The sequence below is a fragment of the Punctularia strigosozonata genome, assembly GCF_000264995.1.
Source record: "Punctularia strigosozonata HHB-11173 SS5 unplaced genomic scaffold PUNSTscaffold_3, whole genome shotgun sequence".
NCBI lineage: Eukaryota > Fungi > Basidiomycota > Agaricomycetes > Corticiales > Punctulariaceae > Punctularia > Punctularia strigosozonata.
The window spans coordinates 2328237-2345297 of NW_006767435.1; the positions used below are offsets into that span (position 1 = coordinate 2328237).

Below are 17061 nucleotides of genomic sequence, written 5' to 3' on the forward strand. Positions count from 1 at the left end.
TTTGACCCTCCCAAATCCCACGGCAGACATCGCATGGACGCCAATACTAAACTGTACCAAAAACTGGTCGACCATCGATAACGGTGGCGAGCACCTTTGTCTGTAAGATGGACGGGACTGGGATCGTCATGATATTCTGGTTAAGAATCACGTAGTCGGCGCGTTTCCCAATTGTGATGGATCCAAGCATGTCTTCAGTAAAAGAGGCATAGGCGGGATCCAAGGTCATCCCTGCTGCGAATATTAGATAGCTATGAGAGTTGTCGATGCGGCTGACCTTTGAGGGCTTCTTCGCGCGTCAGGCGTTGTTCCGGAAACCTGCAAGTCGCATCGGTTAGAAGTGAACTGCGGATGATAGTTATAACACGCACCAGCCCTCAGAACCCTTGGGCGATGTACCAGAAGGAGATAGCCTCGTGATTGCGGCGTAGAAACCAGACATAGGGTTTAGATCTTCCACCGGGAAATCAGAGCCAAGTGTGATTCTGGCCCCGCGGTCCACCATTGACCGGAATGCGTACAACATCTTGACGCGTTCGGGTCCAAGACGCTGAGCAAATTCAGATGGGTGTCAGAAAAGGCTGCGTACGACAGTGGAAATGATGTGATGAATGTTCACGAACGTCTTCCGCATACCACATATCCGAAATCCTGATCACCCAATCGCATGAAAGGATGGACAGTGCTGAGCGTTGAAGAACTCACGCATGGGTAGGCTGCACACTGGCGATGACTGTGACAGGACATCAGCGCTTGCCTCACTGGGAGAGATTGGGTTGAGTCTCATACCTCCTAGGCGACCTAAGCGACTCATGTCGCCCTCTGTCATGATCTGAGCGTGCTCGAGTCGCGGTCGAAGTGCCGTCACGTTCACTCCACTGAGAGCTGATTCGAAGGCATCCAACACGAGGCCATTTGCCCTGTCGCCGATTGCGTGTATGTTCTAGTCGAGTCCCATTCGTCAAGACCACAAATGTGACATGTACATGGGGAGAGCTCTCTCACCACCTGCCACCCGTCATGCAAGAAACGCGGTATGACAGTCGTAAGAACTTCGGAGGATAGTCTCATGAAACCTTTTGTGCTCGGATTGTCGGTATACGGCTCATAAAGCTTAGGGTCTAATCAGCTAAGGTGGCAGGCGAAGACTCGAAGTGCCTACTGCAGCCCCTCCGGAGCGGAGGGCACCTGTATCAAGCAGGTGAGCGCTTGACGAATTCGGATAGAAGGCACCGTACCATCCGCGAAGATCTTTACACTGCGAGCGGTGAGTCTGGTCGTGCCGTTGTCAATCAGCTTTGGCTTCGTGTCTCCCCAATACGGAGCCTCTTCGTCGAAGAAAGTCATCCCGTAAATGCGGATCTGACCGATGATGCGTCAGCAGGTACTCAGAAAATCCGTGTCCGATCTCACCGGTAAAGGTGCCTTCTCCGACTGCCTTAAGGAAGTTCGGTACTATATCAGGGAGACCTCACTAAAGGGCTTACCGCTTGAAGAAGCTCAATGATGTGGGATCGAAACCCGCATCGTGTACAGTAGTCAAGCCTCGCGCATGTGCATCGTTGACGGTTGTTTGGAAGCGTCTGAGCAGGTCTTCGTCTGTAAGGGCCGGACGTTTCACAAGCTCCTGGGCGTTATCAAGGAAAACGCCTAAGATAGAATGAGCGCCACATCTGAATCATTATCAGGAACATACCAGTGGGAAGTCCTGAAGAATCGCGCCGGATGTAACCACCTTCGACTTCGTAGGGAATTGGGGTCATCTGCTCTAGAACCTTCGGTGAAACCCACAGAGCATGCCCATCTTTCTGCTGAAGGACCACGGGCCTGCCCTTGACCAAAGGGTCTTCGTCGAAATCAGCCTAGAACGCCATCCTTTAGTGACATGTCTATGACTGGAACTGAGACGCACAGCAGTGGGCCATTCGCTCCTGGGCCAGGACGTATGATCCCACCCCCCTATGATTCCATCAATCACGAGGTTCCTTCAGCGTCTGGCAGTACATACAGCCCTCAATGAATTTGGAAGAGTTCGCCAGGATATCGGGATTGGACAATATGTACTCGCGGACGAGACTGACAGCCTCTGAAGTCGATCATGAACTGGCGAATCCGTGTACAATACGGCGCGAAAGGCGTACCCTTACTACTCTTGGCGCTCTCCAGAGGTATTTGTCGGCTCGCACCGTACTCAAGCGTGTGACCATGAGAATCTACCGTGGTTATTCAGGCTGGACGTTTTTGACGAAGGTGTCCATGATCGTACCGCTCAAACCCGGCACTACGATAGAACTGGACTCTATGAAGCGCACATTCAGCTTCTCCCCGTTCCCGTGAGTTTGCCACCTCTCAGTTACGGATTCTACGCAAAAAGGTTGAGATTGAGAGTTTGGCTCGTAGAAGTAGCCACATACGAATGCTCCCAACATCCAAGAAGCGGTCTCCATCAACCACAAGACACTGCACTTGAGGTCCTTGATCATCAGCCGTGTATATTTTCGCGCCTTCCGGTGAGCATATTGCATACGCATGCGGCAGTGACCTGGATATCTGCGGACGACGAAGAGCAAGGTACGCCACACCGACAGCGACGTAGCTTAATGCCACGTAAGCCAACGTGCTCAGCCCTTGACGGCTTTTGGCAGCGGAACTCGAGGGACCATGCTTTGTGGCATCTTCGTTGGATTTGGACCCCGTAGCAGGCTCCGCGCGGCGTTGGCGCACGTCCGACATTATTACCGGTATAGACGGCCGGCCTGAGCTGAAAAGGGGTGCACACACACCCCAGCCAGAATGCCTTTTAAGCCTCACAGCCCTGAGCCTGAGTATATTCGCGCGCTTCAAAAGTTGGATCGATCAACGAAAGCTATATACCTCGGACTTCGAGGGTGGGATGCTCCGGATGGCTGTCACTCCGCACTAGGGAAACAAGCGCCCGTCTAATCCGGCAAATTCACGCGGCAGTGGCGGCACGCAGTCGCCGGTAACTGCTTCAGCTCGTCGTGTAACATCGCCAGTGGATGACTAGCACTGGGATATGCATATGAAAGTGCAATCGACATCTGGTATCTAATACAGTCGGATCGGCGAGTGTCGTTCTAGATTTTCATGTGAATTTCCATAAATCTCTTGTCGTCCCTCCGCGCAACGGGGTTGGAATCAATTGGCGGTTCAATGAAACGGTTTGGCGTGCGCAATTTTTTTTTTTTTGCTGTGGCATAAAGAAGCGAGTCGCTCTTACAAAGGCAAGCGACCGGTTGCATTGGGAGAGTCCGGCTCGGTGGACATACTCCTTGGGGTACGTAGGTCCGGAAAGTTTCAGCATTTCCCCTTGCATTCCGGCTTCTCCGGACTTACATGTTCGCGGTTCATGCCCCTACCGAATCAGGAGACCGCACGACGTAGCAAATTTTATAGAAGGCGAATACAGAATAGACTCTGAGCAGCAGGATCACGCGTGTTCCTTGCAAGCGCCGGCATCCTTCGTTTAGGCGCACGAGCGCCAAACAGTCATCGTCAATAAGACGCATTGCATGCGCATGTTGGCTCGTATTTGGTCAGAGCGGCCCGGGAATCGCCCAGGGAAAACAGAGCAACAGATCCGAACATCCGAGCGCTGGACCTTGGAACGTGAAACCTGGAGAGCCTACCCCGCGCAGAGACGCTCATCGCTCTCCGTGGATGTCAAAAGTTGGCGTAAAGCCGCAGTCAGTTTCCACGCCTAGGCACAGACACCGTGATGTGTTGATCAGGGGATGACTGCGATCTTCGAGAGATCTCAGGGGATCTAAGACCGAAACCTGCGATTTGTTACCCGACGGCAGATCGATGAATGCTTTGCGGCTCTGTGGGTACCAAAGCAGGTAACCGAATCCCTGCCGCGGTTTTGACCGTAAGACGCCACGCATACGAGGTAGAGTTTGTCGTCGAGGAAAGAGTCCGGATAATCCGGAGCAGAAAGGCGCAGAAAGGCCTCTGGCCATGGTTAGGACGAGAAGTTTACATTGGTATATGACAATCTTCTGGAATCCATTGCAATTCTGTTGACCAAGATGGTGATGCCGCAGCAACGTTGGCAACGGAGATGAGAAGTCGATTGCAAGGCAACTGGCACGAGACAAACGCCGACAATGACTGAAGTTGAGTAAGCAACGCGGTCGCGTTGCTGAGCTTCGATGTTGGCTGGACAACCAAGTTCCATGCACGGGATAAGATGCAGTTCAATTTTGCCGCCGTTGTTGGCCTTACCCGCAATAGTTGGGAGGGATGCCTAGGCATTTTTGAACAGAACCTGTTACGCGTTGCTCGCCCCGGATATCGATGGGCAATAGCCTTGGCACTATAACGATGTCCCGAGCACAGATATGCAATCATACAGGAGGATTCCCGTACCTGTTGTATGGGCGGTATATTGCAGTTGCCACATCAGCCCCGTCATATTTTGGATATGTCTGAGTCCAAGTCGCCGGGGTAAAGCGAATCGGGTTGTGGGTGCACCTCGACGTCTTTTTCGTCGTCGGCGTCCAGAAATGGCTTGAAGGTCGAAAGCGGCCGAACAGCGCCAGCGGTAGTATCAGCCGGTATCGAGCAAGGAGTATAGGCCTCGACGAGACTCGGTTGAAGTGTTCTGGCTAACCACACTCATAGTACCCAGGACAATACATTCCAGAAAGTCCCGATAACTGGCAGGTTGTTCGGCGCACGTGTTCGCCGAAACAGAAAGTCCCAGAAAGTCCCGATAACTGGCAGGTTGTTCGGCGCACGTGTTCGCCGAACATGTTCGGCGAATAGCAAGCCTTCGGCTTGGCGGCATGTCCGGGAGTGTGGCTCCGCTTTCCCGGCATTGTGCTTTGCCGATGACTGTCATCAAGTCGCGACCTCGCTGTTGCCGCCATCGTCTTCACATAGCAGCCACAGTTGCCGCCATCGTCCCCGCCGCCATCTTCCTCACAAGCCACTCTCTCGCTCGCTGCTGCCTGCTCCTACCTGCCTGCCGCTTTCCTGTCCTGTAAACTGCCACACGCACATCTGCCTGATGCTAACCATGGCCCTACTGCCATCTTCCCGCCTACTGTTGCAACAGGCCACAACCACGACAGCGGAGTGGCGGCGCCATGTCTCAGACAGTGTTCAAGGATTCATCTGTTCAGTGGCCACTGTTCTGCCACACCCGCTGCTGTACCTGCCATGGCCATGCGCCCACCGTGGCTCCAAGCTCACATATATGTATAATAACCCCTTGAGCTCAATAATATTACTGTTCTTCCCGTTCCTGCGTGCCTCTCTGTTTAAGTCTTCCTGCCTGCATGGCACCGCCTCGTCCAGTCCGCGCTGCTGATCTCAATGTTATCCCCATCTCAACATGTCCATACTGTCCAGGTCTCCAACGCATGGACCCTGTAGACGTCCACAAGGGCAGTAATGATGTTTTCAACTGTGGAAAGATCGTTCAGAAGGTACACTCAGCTCATGCAATGATCTAGTTGAACCTGCTAATCTGAGCTGCAGTGTCCTAATTGCCATAAGCTACATATCCACTCAAACATTCCGTTTCTCTATTCCCATGCTCAAGAATTCGTCCGACGCTTCCGTGGTGGCCTTGCTATGGAGAACCTTATCCTGGAGCAGGCACCGCCTCCATCTCCTCGGAAGAAGATTCGCAAGGGAGAGAAGCGGCCACTCGAGTACTGCAGAAACGGGTGCACGACACAGCCTAAGTCTGGCTCTCAGCCCAAGCGGGCTGAGCATAACTGTGTTGGTCTCTTTTGCAAGCCATGCTGCCTAGCCGACTTCAACAAATGTGTCGCTTTGGGGACCGCTCGCCAGATGTGCCCGCCTCACAATCATGCTGCGATCACCGCACGAACTGCACCATTAATCCCTGTCCCTGCGGTTTCTGAAGATGTCTTTGCCCCTGATCCAGAACAGCTGTCAATGCTGAGCAACTTGTTGCAGTCGCTTTCCCGGCCATCTCCCACAAAGCCTGCTCACGATGTTCTGCCAGGCAGTCCACAAGCCCCAGCTTCGGTGGCTGAGCCGTCCTCTCCTTTTGCACCGCTGGCTTTGGCGACACCTTCACCATCTCCGGCTCCTGCACCCACACCCACGCCATCTACCTCTGGTGGTTTTCCATGTACTCCGTCAGCTCGTGCACCCATCTTGAAGGCTATCAGCTCTACTTGGACAGAGTCTCGATTACCCGTCATCGCAGAGACAGAAAATACTGTCCGACATAAGCAGGTCCGGAAGGAGGTTGACAGCCGTGTTCGAAAGCGCATAGTTGTTGTTGTATGGTACAAGGTACGTTTTCAAATACACTCCTTTGGGCAGCCGTAGTCTTACTCTTTCTTTGCAGGATGGAGAACCACCACGACGAATTGACATTGACCTCAGCAGAACGTGGCCAAATCTCGTTCTTGAGCATCATGCGGACATCATCGACATGTTTCAGCTGATGTGCTCGACCTGGATTGATGTATATTACCCTGATGAAGCAGAGTGGAGGTCAATCAAAATAACCGCTGCAGTTCCCGTGCATCAGGGTGATAATACTGCCACTCCGCGGGTCTTACTTCGCATCAAACCAGATGCTCTTCGCTCCCTCGAGAACTGCCCTGACCTTGACCAGGAGCTTGCACGGCAACCCTATCGTCGTGCTTCAAAGCGTCCCAGTGGTTCCGAGGCAGCGAATTCGATTGCTAAGAAGGTCCGAGTCGAATCGGATCATCTACTCCTTCCGATGGACACATCGCACATCACTTTACCTACAGCCATCGCCTCCAAGATTGCCCCTGCTAGTGTCCCCAGTTCCGACGTCATGCCCACTGCTCCAGCCAACCCATCCATCCCAGCTCCTACGGAGGCCGCTCTTCCACTCCGTCATTGGCCCTCAGAATACCACGTCTGCGAAATCGCCCTGGGCTTGCAGACCTACGATTACCTCATGGATCTCAAGCCTGATGATATCGAAAACCAGCAGGCTGCGTATCATGCTGCATGGTCTGATGCTACTCCTTTAAAGCGGACCACATTCCACGACAATCGAAAATTGTGGATTTACAGCCCAGAGGAGCTCAGGACACGCTTCCTCGCATATGGCAACTCGGATGCTGGCCTATGGCGGGTATTTCAGAAAGCGTACAACAAGGAATATGGCTCTGCGAAACCGACAGGCATGACAATGCCATCGAAACAGGTTCATCGTCATCAAGGTGTCAGCAAGCACGGGCGAACAAGTGCTTTTGCAAGCCACACCATTCCGAAGACTCAGCCATTTCCCGTCCTTGAGCGCCTGGATCCTCCAAGGGTGATTCCGATCATTCACGGACTTGATGACGATGAACACGAGAAGGAGGCGGAGAAACCGGATCTCATCGATCATGACTCGGTTATGAAATGTAACTACAATCCGTTCGCAAGTCTCTGATCATCACCTAACACATATTCAGTTGCAGATCGGTGCCCGTGGTGCGATACGGATCTCGACTTTATACCCTCTGCCGACTTCCTCAAGATCTATAAGGAACTCTTGAAGGTGTCTTGGTCTGAACCATCGTCAGAGAACAAGTACCACCATGCGACATTCGATCTCAAACGTCAGCTTGCGTTTTGCTCTCAACATCACTTCGAAAGCGATGTTCTCCTTGCCCGCCATCTCGGTTGGCCGCAAATCATTGACTTTGCACGCCTCCACAAGCGTATCCGACGTCTATACGATGCCATACGAAGCCATGCAACGTCCCCCATGAACGAGTTTCTTATCGCTGCAATAGCCCGCTCTGCGGGAACAGTAGGCGCAACAAATACAACCCAGCGCTCATTGTCTTCCCTCAGCAAGACCTCTGTGGGCTAGTAAGTCATGTTGTCTATCTGTTCATGCTACGGATGATGCTAATTGCACGCTATAGCTACGGGGAGAAGGGGCTCCTCATCATACTGGCTGTTCTCAAATACAGCCTGTTTCCTATCTCTTCTCCGGCGATTGACCTCGTTGCGATCAACCCTTTGTCGTACTCGTTATTCCTCCATGAGGTCCTTGTCCCTGAAACTGCCACTCAGCTCATCATGCAAGACCTCCCTCAACTCGACCGTGAGGGTGCTATTCAAACGCTTCATCGAAGCCGTACATACGGGGACAGGATGTTTGGAGATAGCGCTGATGATGATGAGGTCGCTCATGTCTACGCGGAGATGAATGCTCTACGAGCGAAGGAGGCTGCAGATTTTACTCTCGATCCCAATCAAGAAGTCGGCGAATCCTTTGGTGACTGGTTGGACAAGCACGAGTCCAGGGATGATTGCCTATCTATCCCTCGAGACTTAGAGACTGCTACTGGCGTTGAGGGAAACGATGTTCAAGGTGACCAAGTGTCAACCAGGGTGAAGCGCGAGGAGGTCAGCATTGAACTTGGATCATCTTCTGGGTCCGGCTACCGCACGGAGATAGCTAATGGCATAGAGATTTTGGTAATCGACGAAGACTAGGACACGTGTAAAAAACACCAAGCATGTATTCTAACCTACTACAATGAATCAACGTCGCGATGATACACTGTTGCGTCTTTGGGGGCAAGCGCAATCGCACCTGCGACTGGCGAGCGCAACTGCGTCTGGCGAGCGCAACTGCGTCTTCGATAATAACGGCGGCAGCATCTTCGATAGCGAGAACGACCTTAGTAAGAGGGAATGCGGATGAATGTGGTAAGCGCCGTGTAAAAAGACTGGTGACCAAGCAGGGAGAAGGAAAACGGTTACGCACATGGAGAACCCTCTGCGCTATTGCCCATCCTGGTTTCTGGAAGCGTGCTCCCAGTCGGCGTAGCCTGCGTTTGCAACGGCGCACACCGGCTTCGCATGGTGAGGTAGGAGCCCTGGTCGTTCCCGTCGACGGGTGCCTGTTCGGCGGCGGCGGCGAGGAGCTCATGCATGCACGCGAAGGAACCGATTTTGGGCGAGGTCAGTCACGGTGGCTGAACCTCCGACAGCGAGCATGGACGAGACGATGATGTTCGTCGCGAGGCTACAAAGGATCGGTAAGTCGACCGTACGGTGATAGCCATCGTCTCATGACGTACCAGAAGCATATGAAGACACCGTGGGCGATATTACCCCATCGTGCGCCGACGAACATGGCGGCACCACCGGAGAGGTCGAAGCGTAGAGGGAGAGCACGGCCTGGATCGCAACGTGGAACGTGGGTGCGTTGAACGTCTCAGACCATCGTCTTCTCCCGGTTAGCTTTGGGATTCAGCGGGCCTTGGTGTGCACAGTATTGGAGAACGCCGCCTGCGAGGCGAGCGCGGTCGAAGCGATCGCGGTCGAAGCGATGGCGGCAGCATCTTTGATGGCGAGAAGCATCCAAGTAACAAGGAATACAGATGAATTATAAAGACTGGGGACCAAGCAGGAAGAAAGAAAAGACTACGCACCTGGAGAACCCCTCTGCACTATTGCCCATCCTCCTGTCCTCCTGGAAGCGTGCCCCCAGTCGGCGTAGCCTGCGTTCGCAACAGCGTACACCGGCTTCTCGTTCCATGACATCATGCGCCGGACGGGCGGACGTTTTGAGAGCGAGTGTTGGTCGAGTCTGAACGAGCGAGGGCGTCCGGCGCACGGCGTGAGCAAGCGAGCGCGGTTCCGTCTTCAAATATTGCGCAAGTGCCGCAATGCACCGTCCTCGCATCCTGGAGACGCCACGCATAACCCGCCAGCAAGAGGCTCGACTGTCCTTGAAGAGGATTGTCACAACCTCCGGTGGTCGAGCTGGGGCAGAGTTGATGACATCTGGAGAGGGAGGCATGGAACGAAAACTAAGCGCGTAAGGCGCTCTACGCGCGTTGCGATTTCGCGGGAAAGGTACTTTGTCCGTGCCGCCTGTCCGTGCGTCCGTGCAGGTTTGTGCCGCCTTGGTGAAGGTTTAGGATGACGATTATTGCCATGTAAACTGCGTAAACGAGACCTCTGAGTTTGCCAAATGTAACATGTCATCGTAGAGATACTACTGGTTACGTTACAAATAAGTTTGTGTAAGTAGGTCGTTGCTATCGTCGAGAACAACGCCGAACAACAGCGGGCGAACAGTACCGTCACAACGAGATTGTCCGTGCATTTGCACGGACATGCACACGAACGGGCGGACGTGCGCGGGCAGTCGGATGCACAGGGGCAGGCGGACGCACGCGAACAGGCGGATGCGTATGGACAGGCAAATGCCCATGAATGGGCGGCCGCGCACCGACAGATAGACGCGAACGAATGGGCCCGCGCGCACGGACAAACGAGCAGACGTGCACGGGCACTCGGATGCACGGACGAACACGACCGGGCGGACATGCGCCGACAGGCGAATGCATGCGGGCAGCTGGACATGGTTAGGCGTGGACATCGGGGCGAGGACACGACCGGGCAGGAAAGCACGGGCACAGACGGCCAGGAGAACGCGGGCACGGACGGGCGGGAAAAGGTGGACGCGGAGGGATGAGGAAGCACGGGTACGGAAGGGCACGAGAGCACGGACGCAGGCGGGCAAAAGAGCGCGGAGGCAGAGGGGCAAGGGAATGCCGGTGCGGAAGGGAAAGAGGGCATCATTGACGAGGAAAGGATCCTGGTTCGCATTTGGTGGCACTCAAAACGAGAAGCAACGCGCATGCGAAGCGACCGACGAAGCTCAAATGTCCCGTTGACGAGGGGCTGGGGCGTGCAAAGAGAGTAAGAGGAGCAGATGCCGACTCGCACGCAGAGAACATGAAGCGGAAATGAGAAGTAGCAGGGCAGTATAACATGCGCGATGCTTACTGACGAGACGAAAAGACTGGCCGACTTATGAAAGTCCCAGTAGGCCTAACACCAGGAGGACTGCGGAGGAGCAGACGATTCAGGGCGCTATGATGCGCTGGCTGACGGCATGCAGCGATGTCTCCGCCGAGCGCCACATCGAGCCCCGATATATGGATAGCTCCAGACGAGACCGACGTAGAAATGTTCTGCGGAGGGCCAATAATTAGCGTGAACATAGTGGTGACCGACGCTGTACGTGCTGACCTACATCGAATCAACGGTCGCGCATCCAGGAGACCGCGTTTACGCGTCCGAGGCCTTGTATCGGCATAGCTATGATCTCGCTCGGTACCAGGCGTAGGCCGTTGAGCAAGCTGTTGGTCTGTAATATCTCCGTCGAAATGGCATTCTTCCTGATCGGCTGTCCAGCGGGATACAGGAGGTGGCCTTGACTCTACGTGCTTCGAGATCAGATTGTCAGCAGCGGGGGCCAAGAGCAGAAGCAACATCTGCTCCTTCTCTTGGCCTCCTCAGCACGAGCACTCATCCCGGCAGGCGCATGAGCAACTTGAGAGGGAGTCGGCGGATTCCAGCGTCGGCCCTCAGCTCATCCGCATGCCTGGTAGAGGCCGTGAAGCAAGAGAGCGTGCGGGTACGAGTCCTTTATGAACGGTGTCTACCGCAGATCAACCGGATACCGTGATTGGGACGCGTCGCGACACGCACGCGCTGAGATATGCGACGCGTTGTTTGGCACGGACTGCACGGACATTCTCGCTGCACGGACATTTGCACACCGGACGCACGGACAGGCCGCACGGACATTTCTCCTGACCCGTCTTTTCGTACTTAGCGTCCCTGCCGCGCTACTGACCCTGGTCCTCCGTCCCCCTTCCTCCTCCTCCCTCCGCCGCTGTCCCTCCCTCCCTCCCTCGTACCTATCTACCTCCTTCTTAATCTCGCCGTGCCATAGAGACCTCTCTACGCTACAGTCCGCTCAGCTCAGCACCGCCCGGTGGATCCACAGCTCGCCGACGAAGCCGACGTCCCCCGCCTGTTGATCTCGTCACCGCAGAGAAAACCTCGCGCGTGGTTCCAGCTCGCCCGTATCTCACCCGCCCGGCGCCGCCCATGAGTAATGTACGTTCCCGTCTCCCGCTCCCGCCCTACGCTCCCACCGCGCGCGCGCTCTCTATTACGATTACGCGCGCCCCCTGATCATTTTGATCCCGCCGATGGCTGACGATCTCCGTCGCCCCTCATGCAGTAACCGTCACCCGCCCTTCGTCCTCAAAGCGTAGTTAACACACCGCACCTAATCGTTCACGTTCGCTTTTCGTTCGCCCCCCTAATCAACCGTACAATAATGGACGCGCTCGGCCTCTACACCCCCGGCCCGGCTCCGCAGCACCTCCAGAACAACCATATACACCCGTTCTCGCACCACCCGCAACACGGGCGCCCGTCGATCGCGTATACGGTCTCTCGCCCGCGCCCTCGCCGCCCGGCAGCGCGCCGCCCTCGCCCCCGACGTACATGTACGCCGCCGACGGCCAGATCATGTACCAACAGCCGCCGGCTTACCCCTCCTCGGACCCGTCGTCCTACCCGTACGCCCCGTCCGCGCCGTCCTACACGCTGCAGACGACGTCCGCCGGGCCCGCGCCGCACGAGGACGTCGACTACGGCATGCCGTCCTCGTCCTCGGCGTCGGCGTACGCCCCTCAACCACCGCACGCGTCGCCCTCGTCGTCGACCTCGACGACGACCCCGACGGCGCCCCCGACGACGAGCGCGGGTGCGCTGGGCATGACGCAGCTCACGCGCCCGCTGACGGCGAAATAGCAGGGCCTGCTCGCCCACCTCGACAAGCTCAAGTTCTTCCTCGCCACCTCGCCCTCGCACTGGGACAACCCCGCCGCCTCCTCCTCCTCCATCACTACGCCCGCCTCTTCCTCCTCCTCCTTATCCTCCTCCTCGTCTCTCGTCCCAGGTTCGTCGTCCGGCCTCGGTCAAGGCTCGAGTCAAGCGGGCCACCACCCCTCGCTGAACCGCTTCCTCCTCCCGAACCAAGAATCCGTCTCCTGCGTCCTCTGGTCCGGCCTGTACCACATCACCGGCACCGACATCGTCCGCGCCCTCGTCTTCCGCTTCGAGGCCTTTGGCCGCCCCGTCCGCAACATGAAAAAGTTTGAAGAGGGCGTCTTCTCCGACCTCCGCAACCTCAAGCCCGGCGTCGACGCCTGCCTCGAGGAGCCCAAGAGCCCGTTCCTCGACCTGCTGTTCAAGTACCAGTGCATCAGGACCCAGAAGAAGCAGAAGGTGTTTTACTGGTCCGTCCGATTCCAACCATCCTTACTTTTTTTTCCCTTCCTTCCTGGAATTGACGAGGTGGTACACAGGTTCTCGGTCCCGCACGATCGGCTCTTCCTCGACGCGCTCGAGCGCGATCTTAAGCGCGAGCGGATGGGCCAGGAGCCGACGACCGCCGTCGTGCGCGAGCCCGCGCTCAGCTTCACCTACGACCCCAAGCGCCCGCTTTACGAGCAGTTCTCGGCCGCGCGCGATGGCGAGGGCGAGCTCGAGGCCGCCGTCCGCGTCGCCGACGAGGCCGCCATCACCACCACCGCCTCTGCCTCTACCTCTGCCTCTACCGCTAAGTCCGACAGTTTGCAGGCTGGCAGATACTGGATACTCTACCTCTCCGTCACGTCTGACATCTTTGAGGCGACCATCTCTCGATGATTTCTCGTACTAGACTTAAACTCAAGTACTACAAGCTCCTCTCGCCTCGCACCTTCGTAAGCACTTCACCTTCTATAGCTACTGACTGATATTGTTTGTGCCGCCTCGAAGGATCCCGGTGTGTGCACACTTCGAAGGACTAGGCATCTTCGCGGGGCGGTTGGGCGTCGTGGACGTCGGCGTGAAGATCGGAGTGGTCATTGAGCCGCCCCTCCTCCGTGCTGCAGCGCGATCTTCTGGTTCATCAGGTTGTCCTCCACCACGAGGACCCACACTGAGGTCCTAGGTCTTCTCGCGACGCTGCCCACGGAAGAAAGCACATCCAGCCCCGGCGAACTGCGCAGAGAACCCTCGAGAAGCGTTGCGATGCTATCTGGCGGCAAGTACGGTCGCCCGCAGCCCTCATCGTGAGCTTGAGGCATTCCAGTAGGTGGAGGCTTCGCGTTGGACGCCTACTTCGATGCGGGCGGACACTTCATCGATACGTCGAACGATTAGTTGGTTGCATATGCCCAATGTCTGGTGTCCGTGGTAATAAACTTCGTTGACAGCCAGGACGGACTCGGGCTTGCAGTGCGCAATGCGTATGCTTTGAAGACTCCGGCGTGCGCGCACTTCGAAGAACTCCAGCGTGCACACTCCTCAAAGGTGTACCGCATGCGCACACTTCGAAGACTCCAGCGAGCGCTCGCCTCGAAGGTTTACAGCATGTGCATGTCTTGAAGGGCTATGGCATGCATGACAGCCTCGCAGAACTTTGACGGGACACCTTGGCCTCAAAAGGCTGTCAATGGGGGAGTAATTATGTTGTATTAGGTAGAACTACCAAGCAATACATGTCGAGGTACATTATAAGGATTTGCTCTCTTCTTTTTCAACTCAGCAACAATTACACGATTCCGACGCTTGATCATTTCATCTAGGAAGAAATTATAGCGGTCGACCTGCATTTCGCGGACGACTGCCTGGTAGCCACCAAACCAGACATTAGCTTGCTCTGCCGCTGACGAATTGAATCGCCAATTCCGGCCATCGTCAGTGCGGAGCTCCTTCCACATGTAGGGGTTGCAATGACTCCCACACCATTCATCGGTGACCTTATGTTTGGACTTAAAGTGGAAAACGTCAACGGGGAGTGCTATACGTGCATAGCGTTGCTGCTTGTCCTTAGCACTAGCGTTCAGAGTTGCTGAGACACGGCAATTGCTGTCGTACCACATAACCTCTGGCAAGGATTCGTCTGTCGGGAACAAAATGTCCCAGAATTCCTGTCGACAAGTGGTGAGTCTTTCACAAGAGCGGCTCGACTCAGCGTAGCAAACCCACCAGGACAGAGCTGACCGCCTCCGCACCAAAGAATGTTGCTCGCCCTCGGATCACGCCACATGACGCCACGCAGAGCTGCTCGTTATGTGTACGACGCCGTCCAAACTGAGCACTGAGAGTGCGATTGCCGGCATTGGGCTTCTCAATGCACGCGATGTTTTGCGTGGCAGTCGACTTGTCGACCTCAGTGATGTTTTCCGATTGATTCGTGGATGTAGAAACACTACCAAGCCAATTCAGCTGTTGTATGGCCAAGTACTCAGCATTTGAACCGGAACTAAGCGCACCGATATGTAATATTCTCGTCGTCGCCATCAGATTCTTCACTCTCCGTGGACTCCGTGGGGCTCAAGTTCGCCTTTTCCGTAAGAGTGTCCGGAGGTTGTGGGGCTTTCGAACGTTGGAGTCGTAGCTTGAGTTGGTTCATAGCTTTTCCGCGTTCGACTCGGTATTCTTCGATACTCCGGTGAGTACGATCCGAGCATGTTTTGTGACGAGGTTCAGCCTGGGCATCACAGCCGTCCACGGCGCACTTCTTCTCCCTTTCTTGATGTGTAGTACAGTAGCGAGTGCCTTTGGCCGATGGCAGTGGCTGTTGACAGTTATGAACCGCGCAACATGGATGACCAATGGTCAGCCCATCTGTGACGACAGAACGCACGATACCTAACATGTAGATGTGTAATTGAGGCTGGGCAAGCTCGAGATACAATCTGCTTGACTCACAATCCTGACCATCTTCATTTGTTGTATGCCAAGAGCAGATATCGCACAGATGGGTCCAATGCTCTTGTCCTGGACCGGCCATGCGAACGTTTCGCTCACGGATAGCACATTGCAGGCGCTCAAGAGTACCGGTGATGTTTTGTGGCAGTTCCAGAATGTCGTTGCGGTCCTCAAAATCATTTGAAAGCGAATAGAGAAGAAACGAAGCAAGAACTCGTTCAGTGTCGAGTTCAATGGTGAAAGACCGGTCGTCTAAGAGAAATGAGTTGAGAAGCTCAATCTCTTGAGCCATAGTTGCGTTATATACTCGTGCACAATTAGTTGCTGATGTCCTGAAATGGAGACTGAAAAATGAGAGATGTAACTCTGTGAACATCACTTCAGATATCATACCACGCAAATACCATCTGGTTTGTAAAGAGCTCGCACAACCTCCTGTCGAGAAATGTGTACTGTGCGACGTGTAAAACATCAGGTACATCTGAGGAGTAATATGTACGTATTGTCGCGGTATCATGGACGTAGTAATTTGGATGAAAGCGTGTAGAGCATGCTAGGGTCGTGGATCAGTACATGTGTCTGACATACTTGTCGAGGAAACACACCACGGCAATATAGCGAAGTTGTCCATGCTGGGATAGGGCCAAGATCATACGAAAAATATGTCGCTTTGTGAGTGACTGGATGGTCGAGAGGACGGGGCCGACAACAGCCGGGTTTGCGCTTGTCCTTGATCTCGCACTTCGGGCATGTCTGCGTGGGCGGGAAGAAATGGAACAAGCCTGGGTAAACAGTCAAGGTAAGCTGTGAATGCGTAGGCACGCAGCTAGCTCACCGATATCATGTTGAAGCCCATGTTGCAGGAATAGGCGTACATGAGATTTGATCCGTGACTCCAACGAGGTGCGGACAGCCCCAGATACCGGACTTGACCATACAAAGCTTTGCAGCGAGTCCCAAATCTCCTTGATTTGAACAGCATCAACACTGATGGCCTTCATGAGGAATGTTGCAACCGGATCAGGAAGTTCTGCAGGCGGTGCAACGGCATCGCTTCGCTGTTTTGCATAGAGTTGAATCTGTGGTTTAAGCCACTGTAGCAAGTCGATAGTAAGAGCCAGCTCATGGAATTCAAGATGCTCAAGCAGGGAGGAGAACCGACTCTCAGCCATAGCGGTATGAAAGAGTGCGGGCAATGTTGGACGTGTACGGCAATGTTGATGAGTCCGGCGATAGGTGCCACATTGGTCTTGGTCTTCCATGATTTCATCGGGGTCACTTAACCCTCAGGTGGCCTTGTATAACAATTGAACAATGGGGTGGCATTCATAAAGTGGGCGTACAGGTGAGGAGGCAACAATGTGAGCGTTACCGGCGGAGGTGCCACTTGTGTGAACGGTTCAGCCACCACGGATAAACCCGTTACCGGCTCATGTTCGGTGGGCGTGTTCGGCGAACATGTTCGGCCGAACATCTCGCCAGTCGTCA

At 54.9% G+C, this 17061-nt stretch overlaps 5 protein-coding genes across 5 annotated transcripts; 2 read left to right on the top strand and 3 right to left on the bottom strand.

The window, feature by feature from the left end:
* Window positions 1–46: 46 nt before the first annotated feature.
* Window positions 47–2870, bottom strand: PUNSTDRAFT_99280 (uncharacterized protein; the record flags this gene model as incomplete). The annotated part of the gene is made up of 17 exons (XM_007381401.1): window positions 2415–2870; window positions 2267–2362; window positions 2142–2213; window positions 2009–2086; window positions 1913–1959; window positions 1697–1862; window positions 1488–1650; window positions 1414–1438; window positions 1239–1362; window positions 1163–1188; window positions 1006–1113; window positions 790–943; window positions 706–733; window positions 624–651; window positions 372–550; window positions 278–318; window positions 47–234 (listed from the first exon to the last, which is right to left on the bottom strand). Exons 1-17 carry the CDS (start codon window positions 2731–2733, stop codon window positions 47–49), a joined length of 1842 nt encoding a protein of 613 aa, XP_007381463.1. The 5' UTR covers window positions 2734–2870.
* Window positions 2871–5604: 2734 nt separating this feature from the next.
* Window positions 5605–8484, top strand: PUNSTDRAFT_132082 (uncharacterized protein; the record flags this gene model as incomplete). Its single annotated transcript, XM_007381402.1, has 4 exons — window positions 5605–6300; window positions 6356–7397; window positions 7449–7851; window positions 7908–8484. The coding sequence occupies 4 exons, from the start codon at window positions 5605–5607 to the stop codon at window positions 8482–8484; spliced, it is 2718 nt and encodes a 905-aa protein (XP_007381464.1).
* A 435-nt stretch (window positions 8485–8919) lies between these two features.
* Window positions 8920–9540, bottom strand: PUNSTDRAFT_132083 (uncharacterized protein; the record flags this gene model as incomplete). The annotated part of the gene is made up of 3 exons (XM_007381403.1): window positions 8920–9019; window positions 9075–9174; window positions 9429–9540. 3 exons carry the CDS (start codon window positions 9538–9540, stop codon window positions 8920–8922), a joined length of 312 nt encoding a protein of 103 aa, XP_007381465.1.
* A 3375-nt stretch (window positions 9541–12915) lies between these two features.
* On the top strand, window positions 12916–13521 carry PUNSTDRAFT_63502 (STE-domain-containing protein; the record flags this gene model as incomplete). The annotated part of the gene is made up of 2 exons (XM_007381404.1): window positions 12916–13109; window positions 13179–13521. Coding segments are annotated over 2 exons (537 nt in total), but the record flags the coding sequence as incomplete, so codon positions are not given.
* An 812-nt stretch (window positions 13522–14333) lies between these two features.
* Window positions 14334–16266, bottom strand: PUNSTDRAFT_62687 (uncharacterized protein; the record flags this gene model as incomplete). The annotated part of the gene is made up of 6 exons (XM_007381405.1): window positions 14334–14789; window positions 14848–15105; window positions 15293–15513; window positions 15574–15905; window positions 15967–16126; window positions 16179–16266. Coding segments are annotated over 6 exons (1515 nt in total), but the record flags the coding sequence as incomplete, so codon positions are not given.
* Between the last annotated feature and the right edge of the window lie 795 nt (window positions 16267–17061).